The 19,805-nt window shown below is 33.8% G+C and overlaps 1 protein-coding gene across 2 annotated transcripts in view; it reads right to left on the reverse strand.

Annotated features, from left to right (window-relative positions):
* The window catches only part of BMP5 (bone morphogenetic protein 5), a 124,205-nt gene that overhangs the window by 58,257 nt on the left and 46,143 nt on the right, over nt 1–19,805 (reverse strand). For both annotated transcript variants that reach the window (XM_024357240.2, XM_518553.6), the window contains exon 2: nt 10,015–10,207. In XM_024357240.2, coding sequence (XP_024213008.1) covers nt 10,015–10,207 — 193 coding nt within the window. The remainder of the gene's footprint in view (nt 1–10,014; nt 10,208–19,805) is intronic.

The following is a 19,805-nucleotide window of genomic DNA, read 5'->3' on the forward strand; positions in this document are numbered from 1 at the left end:
ATCATTTATATAATCAAGAAGAAGAGATAAGAAAAGGAATATTAACCCTGGTTGTGGTTGTGGTTTCAATTACGTGAATATATGTATATGTGTGTATCCATGCATATATTATATACATATATATATGGAGAGAGAGAGAGAAAAAGGATACTTAACCAAGAGGATAGCCACATATTTTTTTATATACAAAGAGAAACAAAAAGGAGAAACCAATAGGATAGCCACTCTACTATCTAATCATGAAGCACTTAAACCTGGTCCAGAAAAGCTTTAAGAAATTATCTAGAAGCTACACAGACAAATTTTAGAGTAAAGGATGCCACACTACTTTATTTTCATAAAGTACGAAACTTGTAGTCCACAACTACATCTCCACTTTTCCCAAAGCTTCTATTATTATAACTATTTCACTTTCTTCCATCTCCTTTTTTCCTTGAATAGCTTATCAAGTCCAGTAAAAATATAATGATGGCCACCCAAGGAGAAAGCATACATCTCTCTCTGGGTATTTGTCATAAATACCATCATATTATTCAAGAGACTACACATTAATAATGGTAAATTCTAGAGTTTATAAGGTTCAAAGTTTCTCTCATGAGCAGCTTTTAGCTTATATGGGCTAGAATTTGAATTGGGTGTCTGATCGATGTTTTCAAATGGTAAATCGCTTTTTTCCCCCAAAATAAATGTGGGATTATACAATTCTATAAATCTTACTAACCATTAATTTTCAGAATATCTGATTCCATGCTGCATTTAAAAGGTACAGATGAAAACTGGTAAAATAGTAATATTAGATGCAATTGAATGAAAAGCATGGCAGAAATGAAAAAAAGTTGGAATCTCACTAAGAAAATTTAATCACTTTTCACTGAGCAGAATTTTTTTAATTGCCAAGACATTTTTAATATTTAGTAGGTTTCCTGGCATTACATCATCTCATATTTTTCCCCTGCAGAGAAATTTAAACATGTGCTACCAGGTATACACCCAGGAGGTCCCCTCATTCAACAAGCAAAAAGGACATGAGGCTATTACACAGACAGTTCAACCATTTTTCATGCAGTGAATGAGCAATGTACCCAGTACAAACTCCTAAGAGCTCTTTCATCTTATGAGTCTTATGATCCAAAATATTAAATGGTCAAAGCAAAATTCACTGATATATTAGTTTATGGCACAAACTATTTCCACTTTAGGTTTATATCTTAAATCTTCAAATAGAGCAAGATTTCTCAACCTTGGTACCAAGGACATTTTGGATCAAAGCACTCTTTGTGAGGCAGAGGAGCTGTCCTGTCCATTTTAGAAGGTTTAGCAGCATTCCTACCCACATTACTACTCCAGCATATCTACGCACTAAATGCTAGTAACAATACACACACATACCTGCCCCCTATCAATTGTGGATGACAAAATAAAGTGTTTCCATACATTGCTAAATGTCTCCTAGGGACCAAAATCACCCCAGGTAAGAACCTCTAAAATAGAGCATGATCCCCACACACTGAAGATATGCAAGCTATGCTTGTGTACCGTTCTAGACACTTTAGAAACAACATAATCTCCCATCTGAGTGTCTTGTTCTGGCACCCTGCTCTCAAGAGCCCAGGAAATCTTCCTGAGTGGAAAATGTCAGAGTACCTTCTGAAGTATGTCCGCAGAAGAATCACAAATCTTAGAAAAGAAGGAGGCAGGGGGAGATGATGTAAATATGAAGCTGACTGTGAACTGGAATGATGACAGCTTAACTATATATATCCAAGTACTGAAGGTGGCTAATGACATCGAGCAGGCTAGCTTAAAATGTTTTCACAATGGAGTACAGAAATTTATATTCATAGCAGAGCATTAGGAAAAGGTTGATTCTACATAGCACATTTTCTTTAGGGAATACATTAATATATATATTTGTGAAAAAATTAATTCAAGTAAAGCACTTAGCACAGCGCCAGACACATGGTGAGTGTCCATTAAATGTGTAAGTGCTGGCTGCTATTCTTATTAGTAGTAACACTGGCATTGATCATTTTATTGTATTAATTTAATTCATTATACGCTTAAACATTTTTATACACTTAAACATTTTAGTGCTTAGGAACATTTCTTCTGGCATACACCTCTGCCCTCTCTCTCTGTCTCTCTCTCTCTCTCTCTCTCTCTCCCTCCTTCCCTCTCTCTTTCTCTTTCTCTCGCTCTTTCTCTCTCTCTCTCCCTATTCTTTCCCCATTTGTTGTTTTGCCTATGGAAAGTGCCTACTCTTCTTGAAAAGTTCAGCTCAAAAGTGAACTCCTCTCAGAGGCTTTCCCTAAGGTCCCTTACCCTTCCAAGTAAAAAATTAACTAACTTTCTCTTCATTTCTATTTCCACAACACTTAGTGCATATTTACATCATCGTTCTTAGCACATTGTATTATAGTTATTAAAGTCTGTGTGTGGTAGCCCCACCACAGTCCCTGGCCTCCAGGCTATGAGCTTCTGAGGCCCTATTTACTTGGCCTTATGTCCTCTGTGCTTGCCACATGGTAGACGCTCAACAAAAGCACTCCAAGCTCAGCTGAATTATCTGGAAAATTCAATCACGTGGAAACCTCCTTTCCCAATAATGCCAGATATATGAGGTGTGACTATAGAGCAATGCCTTCTATATAGAATTTGGGGCTGTCAGCCTTATATGAAAAGATTAAATAAGTGAAATGATGCAAAGTGTGTTAACTTTTTACCAAGTAAAATATAGATTTGGATAAGTATCAGAACACTCCTTTAAATTACACACATTTAAATATGAGTAGGGATAAATTGGGAAGGTGGGAGAAATGGTAGGAATAAAATATATAATTTTAAGAGCTATAAGTCTCACTAAGATAAATAAATAAGAAAAGAGGTGACATAATGGATCTACCATATTTTAAATTTGATTGCATAACACCGTCAAATAATTCATAGATTAGATGGTTAATAGATCAGACTGTGTCTTGAATATAAAACATATCCATAAAACATCAGTCTAAATTACTGTACAGATCTCCCTTACCCAGCCACTCCTAGGCAGTATCTTAGGGAAAGGAAACTTTACATATGTGAAAACATATATGCATTGTCAAATAAATTACATTAAAGAGTACAGTCTGCCCTGACTTTTCAATTGTTTCTGAGTTTAACTGAAAATACGAAGTAGATAAAATCCACAACTTTGACACGGAAGTTTTGAGAGGTGACTCTGCTTTAAAAATAGCCAGAGGTACTAGTTCCTTTTTCTACTTCCACTTTAGTTCTTTAAGAAATATATGAAGCCACAAATAATCAATAGTTAAAACAATTAATAGGATTTTTAAATTACTTTTCAAATTGAAATTCCATTTTAACTGTGATCATGTGATATGTAAATAAAGTATTTTTAATGCAATACTTGTCTCAGAGAATTAAAGTCAAAGTTCCAAAGTTGTGGTAACTATTTTCCAAAAAATATTTACTCTTCTCAGAGAATTCTCAGAGAATTAAAGTCAAAGTTCCAAAGCAGTGGTAAATTTTTTCGAAAACTAAAAAAGATACTATTTATCTTCATTTCCTATGAGAAAAAAATACCTTCCATGGCTTAAGAAAAAATGAGAGCAACTGATTTTTAAATCCTAGTGTTTTTTATTTTGTTTTGTTTTGATTTTTTACTCTCTATACCTGGCAGAAGTTGGGAATGCTATTTTGTAAAGATGTGTGTAGCATAAAATCGTTTCATTACCTTTTTTCTCTCAACTATAATTATTCACATTGCTGTTTATACCAATAATGTTCATCACAAAAATTTTAAAAACACAGAAAATGTTGAAGAATTAAAATGTAAATTACCCACAGCCTGCAATGAATATTTGATGGGTTCCTTCAATCTGTTTTATATATAAATTTATTTAAAATAGTATAATAAAGTATATAATAATGTTTCTTGGTTTGGGTCAATTAACATTATTATTTGAGCATTTTTCAGTGTTAGTAAATAGTTTTCAAAAATGTAATTTGGCCGGGCGCGGTGGCTCACACCTGTAATCCCAGCACTTTGGGAGGCCGAGGCGGGCGGATCACGAGGTCAGGAGACTGAAACCATCCTGGCTAACGGTGAAACCCCGTCTCTACTAAAAATACAAAAAATTAGCCAGGCGTGGTGGCAGGCGCCTGTAATCCCAGCTACTAGGGAGGCTGAGGCAGGAGAACAGCGTGAACCAGGGAGACGGAGCTTGCAGTGAGCAGAGATTGCGCCACTGCACTCCAGCCTGGATGACAGAGCGAGAGACACCGTCTCAAAAAAAATAGAAAGGTAATATGTGTTTTCTCTGTGCTATTTTTCCAAAAATTATACCTTAACTTTTTTCTTGTTCAATTATGTTCAATTTGTGAATTGTAAGCAACAATACAGCGATAAACACTTTTACATGAATCCGTCTACATCTGTCTATATCTGCAATGTTTCTGTAAGATAAATTCATAAATAAGAGCTCTCTCATCCCACACTACCCTTTCCCCATACTTCTCAAATGTATTTTAAAGAGTTCGACTATTTATCTAAAACTTGTGTTTTCAGCTATTATTCACAGAAAGATTCAATGATATTGCTATTAAATTGGGTGGCATTTATTTTATTATTACACTTCAAAACCTACCGATTTATTTTGCATATATTAAATTATGTAATAAAACTAATTATTTATTAAATAAAGACACCTAGAACATTTTACTTACTTTATCTTTACATAAAGGTAGGTGTCAGAAAACTGTACCTACTGTTATTATAATAAAAAACAATTTTTTGCCATTATGTATATAGTTCTGTAAACTAACATAGATGCTCATATGAAGTTATATGAAAATATATTGATGAATGTATTTATTATCAACTATGATCTTTGCATTGGGATATGCATTAGCCCTTCCCACATCATCTGAAATTATTTTTCTCGATCTGAAATACTTTTTCATTTGTTTTTTATTTTTTCAGATTTGTAAACTGAGACTCCAAGAAATATAGAAATTTCCCTATTTGGGAATTTCAAGTCTATGCTCTTATGGCACTATATTATTATTTTCTGTGGTGACTTTAAAGTCCTTCATAGAAACCTGAAATATTCTATAAGACATATCGCTATTTCTATATGTTCTTTCCCTTAAACATCTTTCTTTGGAAGAAAAGGGGGAGTACAGAAAGTGAATCCTGCATCTATAGGTAATAACAGGGCACAGAATTGCATTTTCTTACAATGCAGAATAATGAACTTCTGTCAATGAACCAATGCTTATTTTAAAATAAAAAAAGTGTTTTGCTAGAGATTGTCATACCTGATCAACAGTATATAAAATTGAAATATGGCCAAGCGTGGTGGCTCACGCCTGTAATCCCAACACTTTGGGAGGCTGAGGCGGGTGGATCACCTGAGGTCAGGAGTTCAAGACCACCAGCCTGATCAACATGGTGAAATCCCCTCTCTACTAAAAATACAAAAATTAGCCGGGTGTGGTGGTGGGTGCCTGTAGTCCCAGCTACTCAGGAGTCTGAGGCAGGAGTATCGCTTGAAACCTGAAGGCAGAGGTTGCAGTGGGCTGAGATAGTGCCATTGCACTCCAGCTTGGGCAACAAGAGTGAAACTCCATCTCAAAAAAAAAAAAAAAAAAAAAAAAAAAAGAATTGAAATACAAAGTATGAGTCTCTGTGAATATTTCAGGATTGAAAAAATAGTTAGTAAAAAATTCCAAATACATTAGCAAAAACAAATATCACAGAGGACAATAAATATACTATAACCCTAGAAGATAAAGTAACAATCATAATTCAGTAACACTACTCAATAGCAGATGTTCAAAAATGTGAACTTGGTAGAACTGAATTAAGATTGAATTGAATTTTTAAAAATACTATTTGGCAAATTAAATAGAAACCTATCAAATCTATATCATCCCAGAGTTTAAAATGGCAATGGAAGAGGATGCCAGGTAAAGATATACATGCACTTTAGATTTTACAAATTAAGTCAAAGGAATTAGGAAAAATATCAGTGAAATCCTAAATCTGAGAGTAGATTTAAACACATGTTAAAATAAAGTCTTAGCCAAATTATACCAAAGAATACTGAAACAATACGTAGCTATAGTAGCAGAAACATTAAGAGTAATATTTTTTAAATCAGGTATAATTAGAAAAATATCAGAGGTGCTAGATAAACAAACATTTCATTTTTGTAAAGATAATTAAAATTTCCCAAAACTATGAAGTCACGTGAACTAAGCATCAATATCCATAAATATTCCAAAATGGACTGTTAATAAAAATAAGCATTAGTTTATTTAGAAATAGACTATAAAGTATTAATAGACTCTTAGTTCTTTATTTTTATCATTTTTGTCATGTGTTAAATTATACCATTCACATCCTTAGAAAATAGAAAGGTGAAAGTAAGCTCAAAGGGAGCTTCATTAGATGACATTAAGAAACATACTGAGCAGACAGAACAGTGGGCATACAGAAAAGATAGGAATTTTAATTGTGATCAATGTAAAATTCTGCAATTAAATACAATTAATAAATATATTCTAGAGGATAGAAAACTGGTATGCCAATCATTCCTGAAAAAAATGCTTAGGATATAAATAACCAACTATAAACTCAACATACATAAAATATATATAACTGACAAAAAATAAACATAATTCAAGGATATGTATATGGAAGTAGTATTCCAATTTTGAGTAATAATGATGTCAAAGCATTGAATCATACCGAGGAAAATGGTAGTGCTGAGGATAAAAATAAATAACTTATCCTTATCTCTTCTTTAAAAAACTCATAATCCAAGTGTGAAAACAGACATAGAAAAAGATAACTATGAATAAAACAATTTGTTAGTTTTGGCAATATTATTAACTAACATTCAGAATATTATTTTCAATTCTTCTCACTAATTTTGAGATATTATTATTATGTAACATAAAAATAACATATTATAGTATTCACTATATATGCCTGGCCCTATAAGAAAATAATATTAGTATCTTAATTTTATAAATGGAACCATTAGATTGAGATTTTTTAAAAAATAGTACTACACACCCAATGAATCCATAGCCTGATAATTTTGAGGAAGACTAGTTAAAATAGAATTGAGAGGACATGTGCACATACGTGTGTGTGTGTTTGTGTGTGTGTGTTGTCACTGTAAAGGCTTTGTAAGACTTTAATATCCAGAATCTACAAAGAACGCAAACAAATTTACAAGAAAAAAACAAACAACTCTATCAACAAGTGGGCGAAGGATATGAACAGACACTTCTCAAAAGAAGACATTTATGCAGCCAACAGACACATGAAAAAAATGCTCATCATCACTGGCCATCAGAGAAATGCAAATCAAAACCACAATGAGATACCATCTCACACCAGTTAGAATGGCAATCATTAAAAAGTCAGGAAACAACAGATGCTGGAGAGGATGTGGAGAAATAGGAACACTTTTACACTGTTGGTGGGACTGTAAACTAGTTCAACCATTGTGGAAGATACTGTGGCGATTCCTCAAGGATCTAGAACTAGAAATACCATTTGACCCAGCCATCCCATTACTGGGCATATACCCAAAGGATTATAAATCATGCTGCTATAAAGACACATGCACATGTATGTTTATTGCAGCACTATTCACAATAGCAAAGACTTGGAGCCAACCCAAATGTCCATCAATGATAGACTGGATTAAGAAAATATGGCACATATACACCACAGAATACTATGCAGCCATAAAAAAGGATGAGTTCATGTCCTTTGCAGGGACACAGATGAAGCTAGAAACCATCATTCCCAGCAAACTATCGCAAGGACAAAAAACCAAACACCTCATGTTCTCACTCATAGGTGGGAATTGAACAATGAGAACACATGGACACAGGAAGGGGAACATCACACACTGGGGACTGTTGTGGGGTGGGAGGAGGGGGGAGGGATAGCATTAGGAGATATACCTAATGCTGAATGACGAGTTAATGGGTGCAGCGCACCAACATGGCACATGTATACATATGTAACGAACCTGCACATTGTGCACATGTCCCTAAAACTTAAAGTATAATAATAATAAAATAAAATAAAATAAAAAAGAAATCTGCCTCAGAACTGTCCACAATGACAAACACTCCTACAATCCAGAAGCCAAGGTGTAGCCTAATTGAATGTTAAGCAGCTGAAATAGCTTAAAACCAGAAAAACAATGTACATAATGGAAACCCTGATGAGTCCATCATATTGGTGGTCTTCTGTGGTTGCAATGATAATAATAATAATTTATTTAAAATAGCCAAGGTAGAGACAAAAGTCTTTGTGTATTCAAGCCAAACAACTCAGATGAATGGCACCCCCAGACTAACTTCTGAGTAAACCATACTGTGATAACATAAAGCCCTTTTGTGTGTCAGGAATATCGGGAGGTGCCATTAGGCTGGAAGACCTGCATATATTCATATATTGTCCACAGCCTCCTTTTGGGTTCTGGTTGTCTACATGGGATGACTTTAGATGACATGTATACAGGGTGGATTCTAAACCAGAGGTAGAGCAACATTAGTGTCTGGCTTTTTTTTTTTTTAATCTTTTGGTACCTAATTTGCAAAGCCACTCAAAATGACAAACATAAGTGATCTGATTATTATACCAGACGCATATAAAAAGTTTCTATTTCCTTACAAAGTTTTTCTGGCTCTCAAATATAATCACTGTTTTGTTTTTCTGTTGCTGTTTGTTTTTCTAAAGAATCAGAACAAGAACTTCCCTTATTTTAAAATAAACTATTAGTCTCAAACTTTGGGCACATCACAATGTCCCAAATTAGATTGTATTTAATTCAAGACCAAAATTAAATTGATTTAAAATAAAAAATTTAAAAAAAGACTTTAATATTCTGATATGCATTGTGAATCTCCGAGAGGATAGTCTAACAGGAAGACTTTACCAATAGACATGACCTCAGAAGCTTTTTAACTTTTTCTTCATTGAGTATTGCAAGGCACTATTGTGAAATTCTGCCAAACTGGAAGACCAAGACAAATCTAAACATCAAGAACTGCAAATATTGTCAACAAGGAGAGAACAGCACCTTACAGGAGACAGGATAGCAATCTTTAAATATTTTTCTCATCAAAAAAGGATATATTATTTCATCAAAAGGAAGACCTAGATGTGAGGAATGAAAGCTACTGGGAGAGAGATATCACCTCAATATAGGATTTCAAATAGATTTAGATACATGATTGATAGATAGATAGATAGATAGATAGATAGATAGATAGATAGATGATAGATAGATGATAGATAGATAGATAGATCTGAGCTGTCTGACAAAGGTGATTCATCACCTGAAAAAATGTGTTATCCAAGTGATTTCTGCATTTTGTTAAATATCAGAGAAAATGACTAAGGTCCCTTTTTAACACTTATTTTCAATGGTTCATTTGCAGTCATTATCAACTGAGGTTTTTATGCATTTAGTATTTCAGACTACCTGTCCATTTTTGTATCATTCCGAATTAACCAACTTATAGACAGAGGACATCAAAATACACATAAAAATGAACATACAATTTTTACACTCATGTCAGTGAAAAGTAAAGCAGTGCTTCTCTAACTTCCAGAACACCAAGTAATTTCATTATCTTAATTATACATTTCATGTGGGCAGAACAAAGTGGAAGTTTTCTGGGATGAAGGACAACTTTACAAAATAAGACAACAGACCTAGAAAGCACATTTTTAGAAGCATGAGACTATTTAGTATACGAATTGGTGTCAGGAGTAGGGAGCAGCTCTGGAATGTAGGAGAAAATTTTCAGATCGATTACTGTTACCTTTCAATATCTCTACCTGGCTCTAAATGTTACTACATTGCCACCAAAAAAAATAATTTGTTTGATAGATCACATGAGTTATCAATGGCTTTTACTAAAATTTTACATATATTTGCCGGGATAATAAGTTAAATAAAAAGATTATACCTATTTGTGTATTCCTTGATGATTTGATATATGCTAATCTTAATTGTTTCATTTTCAAATCGGTTGTTGCTCCGGTCCTTGTATATCCGGAATTCAGCTGCTGTCACTGCCTCTCCATGAGGAATTTGGGTAAGATCAAATCGAAATTCTTTGTAATGCCTTCGCTGGTGAGAAAAATCCTTGTCTCTTTCAACTGAAAAAATAAAGGGGGTTGAGGGGAAAAAAGTTAGTCTTTTATAAAATATGGAAATTAATGATAAATTCTCCAGCTTTGAAAGAAAACAAACAAGCAGGATAGTATAAAACTGGAAAAACACTAAAACCACAAACTGAAACGTGTTTCCAGTTAAAGGAAATTCCACAAACCAACAGCCTTTAGTTCAAAAGCAACATAACCTCTGCGGTTTTATACAAATTCCTGGATCCTAAATGGAAAGGTTATCCAAAAATGTTTTTAAAAGTGAAGGTTGTAAAATGATTACTACTATGTATCAAGTATCAGACCATAGAAAATTTTATACAGAAATTCTGAATATGTCACTGTAACCTCCAGAGTTCCAGGTGAAATGACTGGAGAGACAGCACAGCCGTGGGAGGGAAATGGGAAAGAGGACTGAGTGGCAAGTATACAAGGACTGTGTTTATGGCCTTTCAAAATTCAAGTAAATAAAGCAAACTAATTTTTACAAGAAAGATTCCTTCTAAAATGTCTTCCCCAGAAAATTTTTTCTCTTTTTAAAATATTCTTTTCCTTAAAAACATTTTTTTTTTCTTGAGAAAGGTCTCACTCCGTTGCCCAAGCTGGAGTGCAGTGGTATGATCACCGCTTACTGACGCCTGGACCTCCCAGGCTCAAGTGATCCTCCCACCTCAACCTCTAGAGTAGCTAGGACTACAGGCATGCACCACCACACCCAGCCAATTTTTTTATTTTTTGTAGGGGCAGGGTCTCACTGTGTTACCTAGACTGCTCTCGAAATCCTGGGCTCAAGCAATCCTCCCAATTTGGCATCCCAAAGTTCTGGGATTACTTGCATGAGCTACCCCGCCCCGTGTTTGTTTGTTTGTTTGTTTGTTTGTTTGTTTGCTTTTAAAGCATTTTTATAAATTCTTACCCCTGGTCTAGTACAAAGTCTCTCAAAAACCTCTGTCATTATTCAGAATTGAGAGGGGAACATATTTTCCCTCTTTAGTAACCTTCCAAACAAATGAAGTCAAAGAACTGTTCCTTTTGGGAATATTAAGAAATGCTGAAGAATTTAGGACAGCAAGTGTCAGACATATTATTATATAATCTGGCTGTGTAAGATAGTGTATTGTACAAGTGGTATTAATTGATTCACAAAGCTCGAAACTTGGAAATCTTTAGAAGATTAATTAAAATTTATAACACTGCTATACATATATGAAACTTAGGATCCTAAGCTAGAAGCATTAAGATTATGGAAGGGAAAAGATGATAATGACCATCAGGAACAATGCCACGGAGCCCAGGCTGCTAGAACATCATGTTCCAAGGCCAGATGGGTGGCCACATTTGAAGCTCCTGACAAAGGAACCCACAATTCTTTGCCTTCATCCTCCATAGTAATCTCTGGTTTATTTTCCCCAGAAGAGCGGAAGGTGGTTCAGGAGAGAGCAAGAAGCTGATCCTCACCTCCATCTCAGACTCTAAAGCAGGCATACAGAAAAATGTAGCTACATTTGGGGGCATATTTTTTTTAATTTTATTTTACAGAAACCCTGGACTCAAGCCATCCTCCTGCCATAGCCTCCCAAGTAGCTGGGACTACTATAGGTGTTCCCCACTGCACCCAGTTGGAAGCATTTTTGTCCTGTGGATCTTGGCAAGGATGATGCTCTTTGGCTGTCTGACTACAGTAACACCACCTCACATGATTCATAAAATTATTCTCTTAAAATATCATTATCTTGGTCCTAAGAAAGGTCCATTTCCAGAGAGATTATTAATCAACTTTTCCTAAATAAGGACAAAAAACCCATTTGTAAGATGTTATTTTGGTCCATAATTTAAATCTCGTCTCTGGTGATGGTGCAGACTGCCATGATAGTGCAGACTGCACACTCCTCCTTCCTCTCCCTTTTGTCCATTTGACTGGGCTGTGTGAGAGTGGAAGTCTAGGGGAAGAAAATGCCTGCTACCTAAGTAGCTAGTAACTGATGTGCATGTAAGAATGCTAAAACTAGCCACAACTTTTGCTTTCAGGGAACTAAATCTAACTCACTGTATTCTTATTTTCTTATCCTAAATTTAAATGAAGTAGATGACATCATGTGACCATATCTAAATAGCATTTATATGCCAGACTATATTCTCAGTATTTTATCATCTTGTTAATATTAACATATTCTGCCTCATAACAGCCTACAAGGTAGGTTCTCTTATTATCCTCATTTTAGAAATGAAGCAACTGTGGAAGCATGGGGAATAAATACCTTACCAAAAACTTTGAACCCAGGCATTTGGTGTCACCAATCCATGGTTGTTAAATGTCAGGATATGCTGCGTCTGCTTACACACTATGGCTTTGTCCTATTTTATTAACACAGACCTAAAATCTTGTATTTACAAGTCCAAAATCCAAAACATTCTGAAAACTACGAGTTTGTTTTCAAGCTCTTTTGACAGAAGAACCAGAAGTTAACTGACATGAAGTGATTTAAAGTCTCTTTTTATCCCAGTTTCTATAAATATTTATTGCTTTGCTGCAGAAATTGTCATGTGTTGGCCTAGGTGGCACTGTCCCAGACCCTGCTTGACAAATACTATATTCATGATATATGCACCAACCAGCCATTTGAAAATATATTTTCTCCATTCTGAAGGACAATATTCATAATTCTAAGTGATAACAACCATTATTCATTTTTCATTAATATTAAATTGTAAATTTAAAATTTTAACCAAAAAGCCACAAGTATAGTCCTAAAAATAAAGGCTAAGACATGAGTTTGCTAGGATCCAACCTAAAGTGTGCACCTGCTTAATGCAGATGAGTATTGAATTCATGTTATGTAAAGTAATCTACCGTTCTGGAATCCCCTGTGAGATGTTAGTGTAATAAAGTAGAAAGCTAGAATTTCAGCCATTATTATAAAATTTCAGTTTTCTAATCCAAGCTATTTAACTTAAACCCTTAAGGGGACTCATTTTCAAAGAGTTTAATAAAATTTTATATTAAATATACCACACAGAACGAAGTTGCATTGCAGACTTGTCTGGTGACTCAAATCCTTATATCCTACTGCTTTGAATCATAATTGCAACAATAAATTCCATGGGACATATTGGAATGAGTAATGGAATAAGACTTACAGCCTAATGATGCCCACAAATATTCAACAATGTAATCTCAGTTACCTCAAACAGTAACACTAGGGAGGTGGCAAATATTAATATCCCTGACTTAAGAATAAGAAATTGGGTGATGACAGCTACATAGTAACAGATGTCTGTCTCCTAAAGTTTATTATAAATCTTCGTTCAATACCTATACCACCTACATAATGACATCCTACTATTCTGCACTTAGAGGCTAGTTCATTGTTAGTTTAAACAATGTCTTTCAGCAGTACACAAAAAAGTGAAGAACAGAATAAGGAATTTGATCACCAAAAAGTATGTAGCATCTAACACATCACAATACATAATCCAGAGAAATCTTTTAATAAATATTAATTGAATGAAAAATTGCATGAATGGGTCAAAATCTAGTCATCTCTTTCCACTCAGCAACTCCTGCTGCATTCCCCCTTGGCTGAAGCCATGGTAACTTATTTAAGTATCATTTGCGTGGTACATATTTCATGTAATCCCCATGACCCTACTTATGTCCACTAGTTTTATAACTTGTCAAAGAGCCCAAAACTTGTAATCGGAAGATAACAGATTTCATCCCAGGATTTCAATTTCCAAGCCCTCATTAACACAGCCGGAGTGTGTTTTTCTGAATATTGTTTTGTTTTGTTATGTTTTCAATCTAATTCTTTCTTGGGAAAGTTGACCTTGTTTCAGTGCTTTCATTATCTTCTCTCCAAAGAACCCTTCCCCTTCCCTTTATGATGCTCCCATAATAAAGACATGCCATTCTTTCTGGACTCAGTTCATTCTTTTAGAACACACCTCCTCCTATCTTTATCTTAGCATATGTGTTTTTATTCACTTATTTAATATTGATTACATTTCTTATCTAAGGAATATTTTATGAATAAACAAATTATTATATAATTTGAGTATTATATACTATATATGTTAATGTAACATCATACTTTCACTACAACCATATGTTGAAATTTAATTATAGCTTTTAATTTTGACATAATTGTGATTCACCGGCAGAATTCCTTCATACCCAACCTTTTATTTACCAGAGCTGCTACCAAAATCAAAACTCCCAAAGTAGATGAAAAAGAACAAACACACACATTTAACACTCCTTAAAAGTCAGCTTTTTAAGAAAGATCTTTGTCTTATTCACATTGTGACAAATTTGGTAAATATTAAGCATTCTGTCTTTCTGTATATTACAGTATGCTATAACCTACTGCAGTGGTAAATGACTTGGGAAGGTTAAAAGATACACAAGTAAATGAGAAGAAAAAAAACAGAGAAGTGTATACTATTATTGGCTTTGAGATTCATGTATTCGGCCCTTTTAATTCATTCCTTAATGTGTATTTTACATCAACCAAATACCATGAATTTCCAGAATCTTTACCAGTATTTCCAGTAAAATCTGTTTTATCAGATATAGATACGCAAGACTCCATAAAAGCCCTAAACACATTCCCTCTTTGGTGGTGAAAAAGCATCTCTTAATTACCATATAAAAACAAATAAAACAAGACAAAGAAAAAGGCAGAAGGTTTGGCTCATTTAAGCCAGACCCAGACTTGTTAAAGGGGATAGAAGGACACAGAGTAAAGACACACTGAGATCAGGGGTTAATGCTTTTTTTCCTAGTACCATCCCTTATCTCAGACCAAAAATGACATTTCTCTCGTGTGAGAATAGAAAGAGTGTTTAGTAACAAACACTTGTGTCAATCAATTTGCTTCTAATAATTGTATTTAAAAGGAGACCACAGCAGCCTGTCCAAATTCTTACATGTGCTGACCTGTCTAACAAGACCAAGAGGGGGGTACATTTTGCAATCAGCCATACATAGACTTCACTAATCCCAGACTCTTCTCTCGTTTGTCATTTATGACACACACACGTTTTGAAGATTTCCAGGTGTAAGCCATTTAATATCACCATAAAAATGAAAAAAGGAAACTTTACAGTGATACACTTCATGGATGGAGGTGTAGATCATCCCAAATATTATCATGTAAAATTATTCCATTCAAATAAGTCCATCAACATAGGGTTGTTTATTTATTAGAGCTGATGTTTGCCAACAGCGCTCTCTAAAAAAATTAAAACAAGTTGCTTTCCTATACCCACACACACATACACAAACTCACAGAAAATAAAACATCAAAACTTCAGCAAAACATATACATTTTACCACCCAAATTACAAACACAACATTGATGGTAAACACACTTCCTTCTGCTTCTAGGGAGCAGGTTTCTTTGTGTGTACTCCAAACTATGTGAAATTACAGAGCTATCTAGAGAAATAGAAAACTCAACTGCACTGCTAGAAGAAGAGAAATAATTTATTGTTATATTTTGGTTTAAAAAGTGGTAACATCAAAGCATACAAGATGTAAAATATGAATCAAATTATTCACATCCCATGATTAATGGACTGATAGTGAAAAGAAGCAGAATTGCCTTTATATAAGCACCAAACTATGTCCTAAGTGCTCTGAATTGTCAAAGTTCTGCAAAGGTTAAACTCTGTTTAAGACACACACTGAAGACTTTTATTGTTGAGATACAAGTTAACAGAAGTTAATGACTGATAGAAGTTGTTTTTTTTTTTTCCTCCCAAGCAGATATCTCTCTGAATGACTTTATCACTAATAGAAACTGGATGAAATTGTCCTGGGCTAAATATTTTCATGTCTACATTATCTGAAGAGTAGAATTAATTAACAGAGGATTACAGTTTTATCTATGTAGTGATTTATCTGCAGTTTTAAGGAGATGCATTCATGGGCAATCAGTCTTAATCTCCCACACAAGAGCTGTAACTTGGAAGACACAAATAGCAGCAGTAGCTGTAAGTCAAAGATAGCATTCTCCCAGAAGCCTAGCCAGCTGTTGAAAGAATACAGATCATTGTTTGCTGCTGAGTGCAAAAAATCATTAAGAGATTACTCATAGAATTATTACTAATCTGTGTTGCATTGTAAAAGTGAAAAAAAAGCAATGATATCATGTGACTACTAAGATGCATCACTTTCCAAGATATCCTTCGCTAACTAGTCCACAAAAAAACATAAACCTAGTTCTATAAAGACTTATTTATTGGTCAGTGAAATAATATGTACATGTTTTCCATGAATGGATAACCATTCCAGAGAGTGTGGCAAACTCCAGATTCCAGAAGTCTTAAGAGCCTGTTAATACACAGTAATATGTGACCTGAATGAAAGAAAATTGTCCCCCTGAATGTTTTGTTTCAAAGAATAATTTCAATTTACTTTCAAATTTTCTACAGTTATTATCCTCTTACTCATAAATACTTCATGAATACAATTTTATAAAGAAGCAAAATCTCAAAGAATTATTAGATAGTTAAACAATTGTAATACTCTACTATAACTAAACAAATTGATTTTCAAAATCAATTTAAATATAATGCATATAATTTTGAAAATTAAGAAATTTAATTGTTGATTGAATATTAGTTTACTTTAAAAATATAATAGTTTAGAAACAAGAATTAAGCCTTACATAAAGCTCTAAAATTAGAATGAAGTTGGTCTCAAGGTGTTCCTGTTTTCTTTAAATTAGGCCAAGCAATGAGATTTCAGTGATTATTTAGAATACTGTAATGATAACAGCTATGCATACCAAGCATTGGTATGAAAGTTATATATTTAATAATTAAATTAATAACAAATAAACAATTGTAACAATAAATTAACTAATGATGGAGTTAATATAATTCATAAATTTTAATTTTTTGTTTCTTCCCTAATTTGATCCAACAAGGTGGAGCTTCCATTATCTCCCTCATGGTACAGATAAACAATATTAACTTTCTCACTGTCACAGAGTTAGTTATCACAAAGCCAGAGATAATATCTAGATCTTATTACTCCTAATATTCTTTGCATGAAAGTTTCAACTAATAACAACTGCTACATCTGTCTCAGGGCAAAGTTTTCCTATTCCATTCCAGAACAATGTTTCTGCTTTAGCCTTACTCCCAAGCTCCTATGCTCATTCTTAGCGTGCTCTCTCCTCCTGTGCATTTAGTTTCTTCCTTTTTCCTCTACCTTAAATCAGTGTTGTGGAGACAATAGAACACTGGGAACACACTTGCAGATGAACAAAGTTAGGTGTATTGACTTGTTTCAACTTGTATTATGGGATGGATGCCACAGCAAATCTCAGTAAAAGGCTGTTAGAAAGGACTCATTAGGACTGTTAAGTAATATAGTAGAAAATTCTAAGAGGAAGGGTTTTCCTCTGACCTGAGTGCTCTTAGGAAGTAGAGGTAAATTAATCATTTGGTATCTTAATAAAATTTTCTAGAAGCTAGATGTCATTGTGGTTTTTTAAAAAATGTTTGTTATTATGGAGTTAAAAAAAACTGCAGGCTAGGTTCCTACAAGAGTGGATAGACAAAAAATATTTGTATTTACTTGACATCTTGTTTATATATTGGTGGAACACATAGTAGCACATATTTGAAGGTTCAATTGCCAAGAAATATCAGTGTAATCAAATTTACTGGTTCTTACAAATTTTTTTTAAGTCTTAAAGTCATTAAGTTATTTTTATCACTGAGGATAACAATGCATTCCAAAGTATACACATAGTTTACTATTGTTTTTATTATGAGCATTTTAGAAAGGAAAAATTATTAAGTGAATGTTAGAAGCAAATACACATCTTTTTGGGTTAAATGTTAACATTAAATGTCAAAAATTAGCTTAGAATACCCACAAAGGGTGGTACTTGACTGATTCATTCTGTATAATGAAAAATGGTTAATGATGAATGAGTATATTTACTACACAAATAACAGATTTCAATGACACTATGTACAAATATTTGAGAATGTTTTGTGTTTACCTGTAACAACTTAAAATAAAGGCATAACTGTCTGATAGCCATCTTTTGGTCAACATTTAGCTCTTACATTTTCTTTAGTGGAAAAAATCTGTTCCTTTTACAGATTGTCTGGCAGCTAGAGGTCAACCATTCTAATCTCACCAGATTTCACTAAATGATCTTGTGAATTCTTCTGCTCCATCAGTAAAATAAAACAGTTTTTAACCACCTTTAGGTGATAGAGGTTACAGTAAGTCTATGTACACAAAAGACTTTCCTTTACATCTTGAAATCAGTGAGTTGATAGTTTATCTACAGTGAATATTTGTGGTTACATGACAAAAACAGGTCAAAGGTCTTGTGAGTTTTCTTCTGAAATTGCTCAGTGCCTTCTCTAATGACTGATAATTGAAAACAGAGATTGGGACTATCAAATGTGGTGGGTGACAGATAAGTAGTAGATTAATGCCAATACTTGGTTACAAGACACTAAAAGGTCAGAAGTCACATGAATTAGCTATTGTGCTACTGTGAAAAGACAGACATCAAAAGTCTATTATCCTCTTTAATAGCTCTTAGCCTAGCTTGAAATCCATTCTCACTTCCTTAGATTATAATTTACAAGTAATCTCCATGCCATTTTACATATGATGTCAAAGTGAAGCCACTCACCCTAAGTATATCAATAGTTGGAGTTTGCATATTTTATTTACATAATAAAGAAAGTTTGTTTTTAAAAAATCACATTTTTAGTGTATTCAATGTTTATCTTGGTATATTTTAGGAACATGTTATTTAGAAAAAAGTAATTATACTCAATGAAAAAAACACTTGAAAAAATAAAGAACCTGACAAGTATATTACATTTGCTCAATATTTCTCTATGGGGGAAATGGAGTGGGTTTAAGACACAGTTTGTATAGTTTAAAGGATATGAGGATTTTTGTAGCTGAACAAACAAATAAATATCTGAAATCAACCACTTTTAATTTTAAATTGGTATAATATAATAGAGTTCACTCAAGTTCAATTTGTGGTTCAATCTGTCATTTTGCAAAAAGACAAACTATGAATTTTTCTGCCAAATGGGTTGCATCAGTGAAGTTTGGTACATGGACGTGTAATCACAAAGAAATGTGATTATCATATGGAATAATATAAAATTAATAGAGACACATTAGTTTTACAGGTTTCTAAGATTAGGAATAAAAATATAAGAATATATTACATATACACTCTAAAATTAATATAGGAGTAGCTGATGTTCTGTTCTGTTTAGGCAAGAACTGCAAGTGGCCCACGTTTGTTTCCTAAGGAGTGATTATTTGCTTTATGTCTCCCCCAGTAGATTTTAAGCTTGATAACAGCAGCACTTTTGTTTTGCTTACTACCGTACACTCTTCCTTACCTCAATCCCTAGCACACAGCAGGTATTCATATACATGTATAATAAATAAATATAGGAATATATGTTGGTTTTATTGTTTTTTCCAGATTTTTTTTATTGTTTCATAAGGGAGGCTAAATCCAGACTCTGCCATTCCAGTGAATTCAAAAGCAGAACCCCTCAACCATCTACTGTGGCACAG

This window comes from Pan troglodytes, chromosome 5 (assembly GCF_028858775.2).
Source record: "Pan troglodytes isolate AG18354 chromosome 5, NHGRI_mPanTro3-v2.0_pri, whole genome shotgun sequence".
Classification (NCBI taxonomy): Eukaryota; Metazoa; Chordata; class Mammalia; order Primates; family Hominidae; genus Pan; species Pan troglodytes.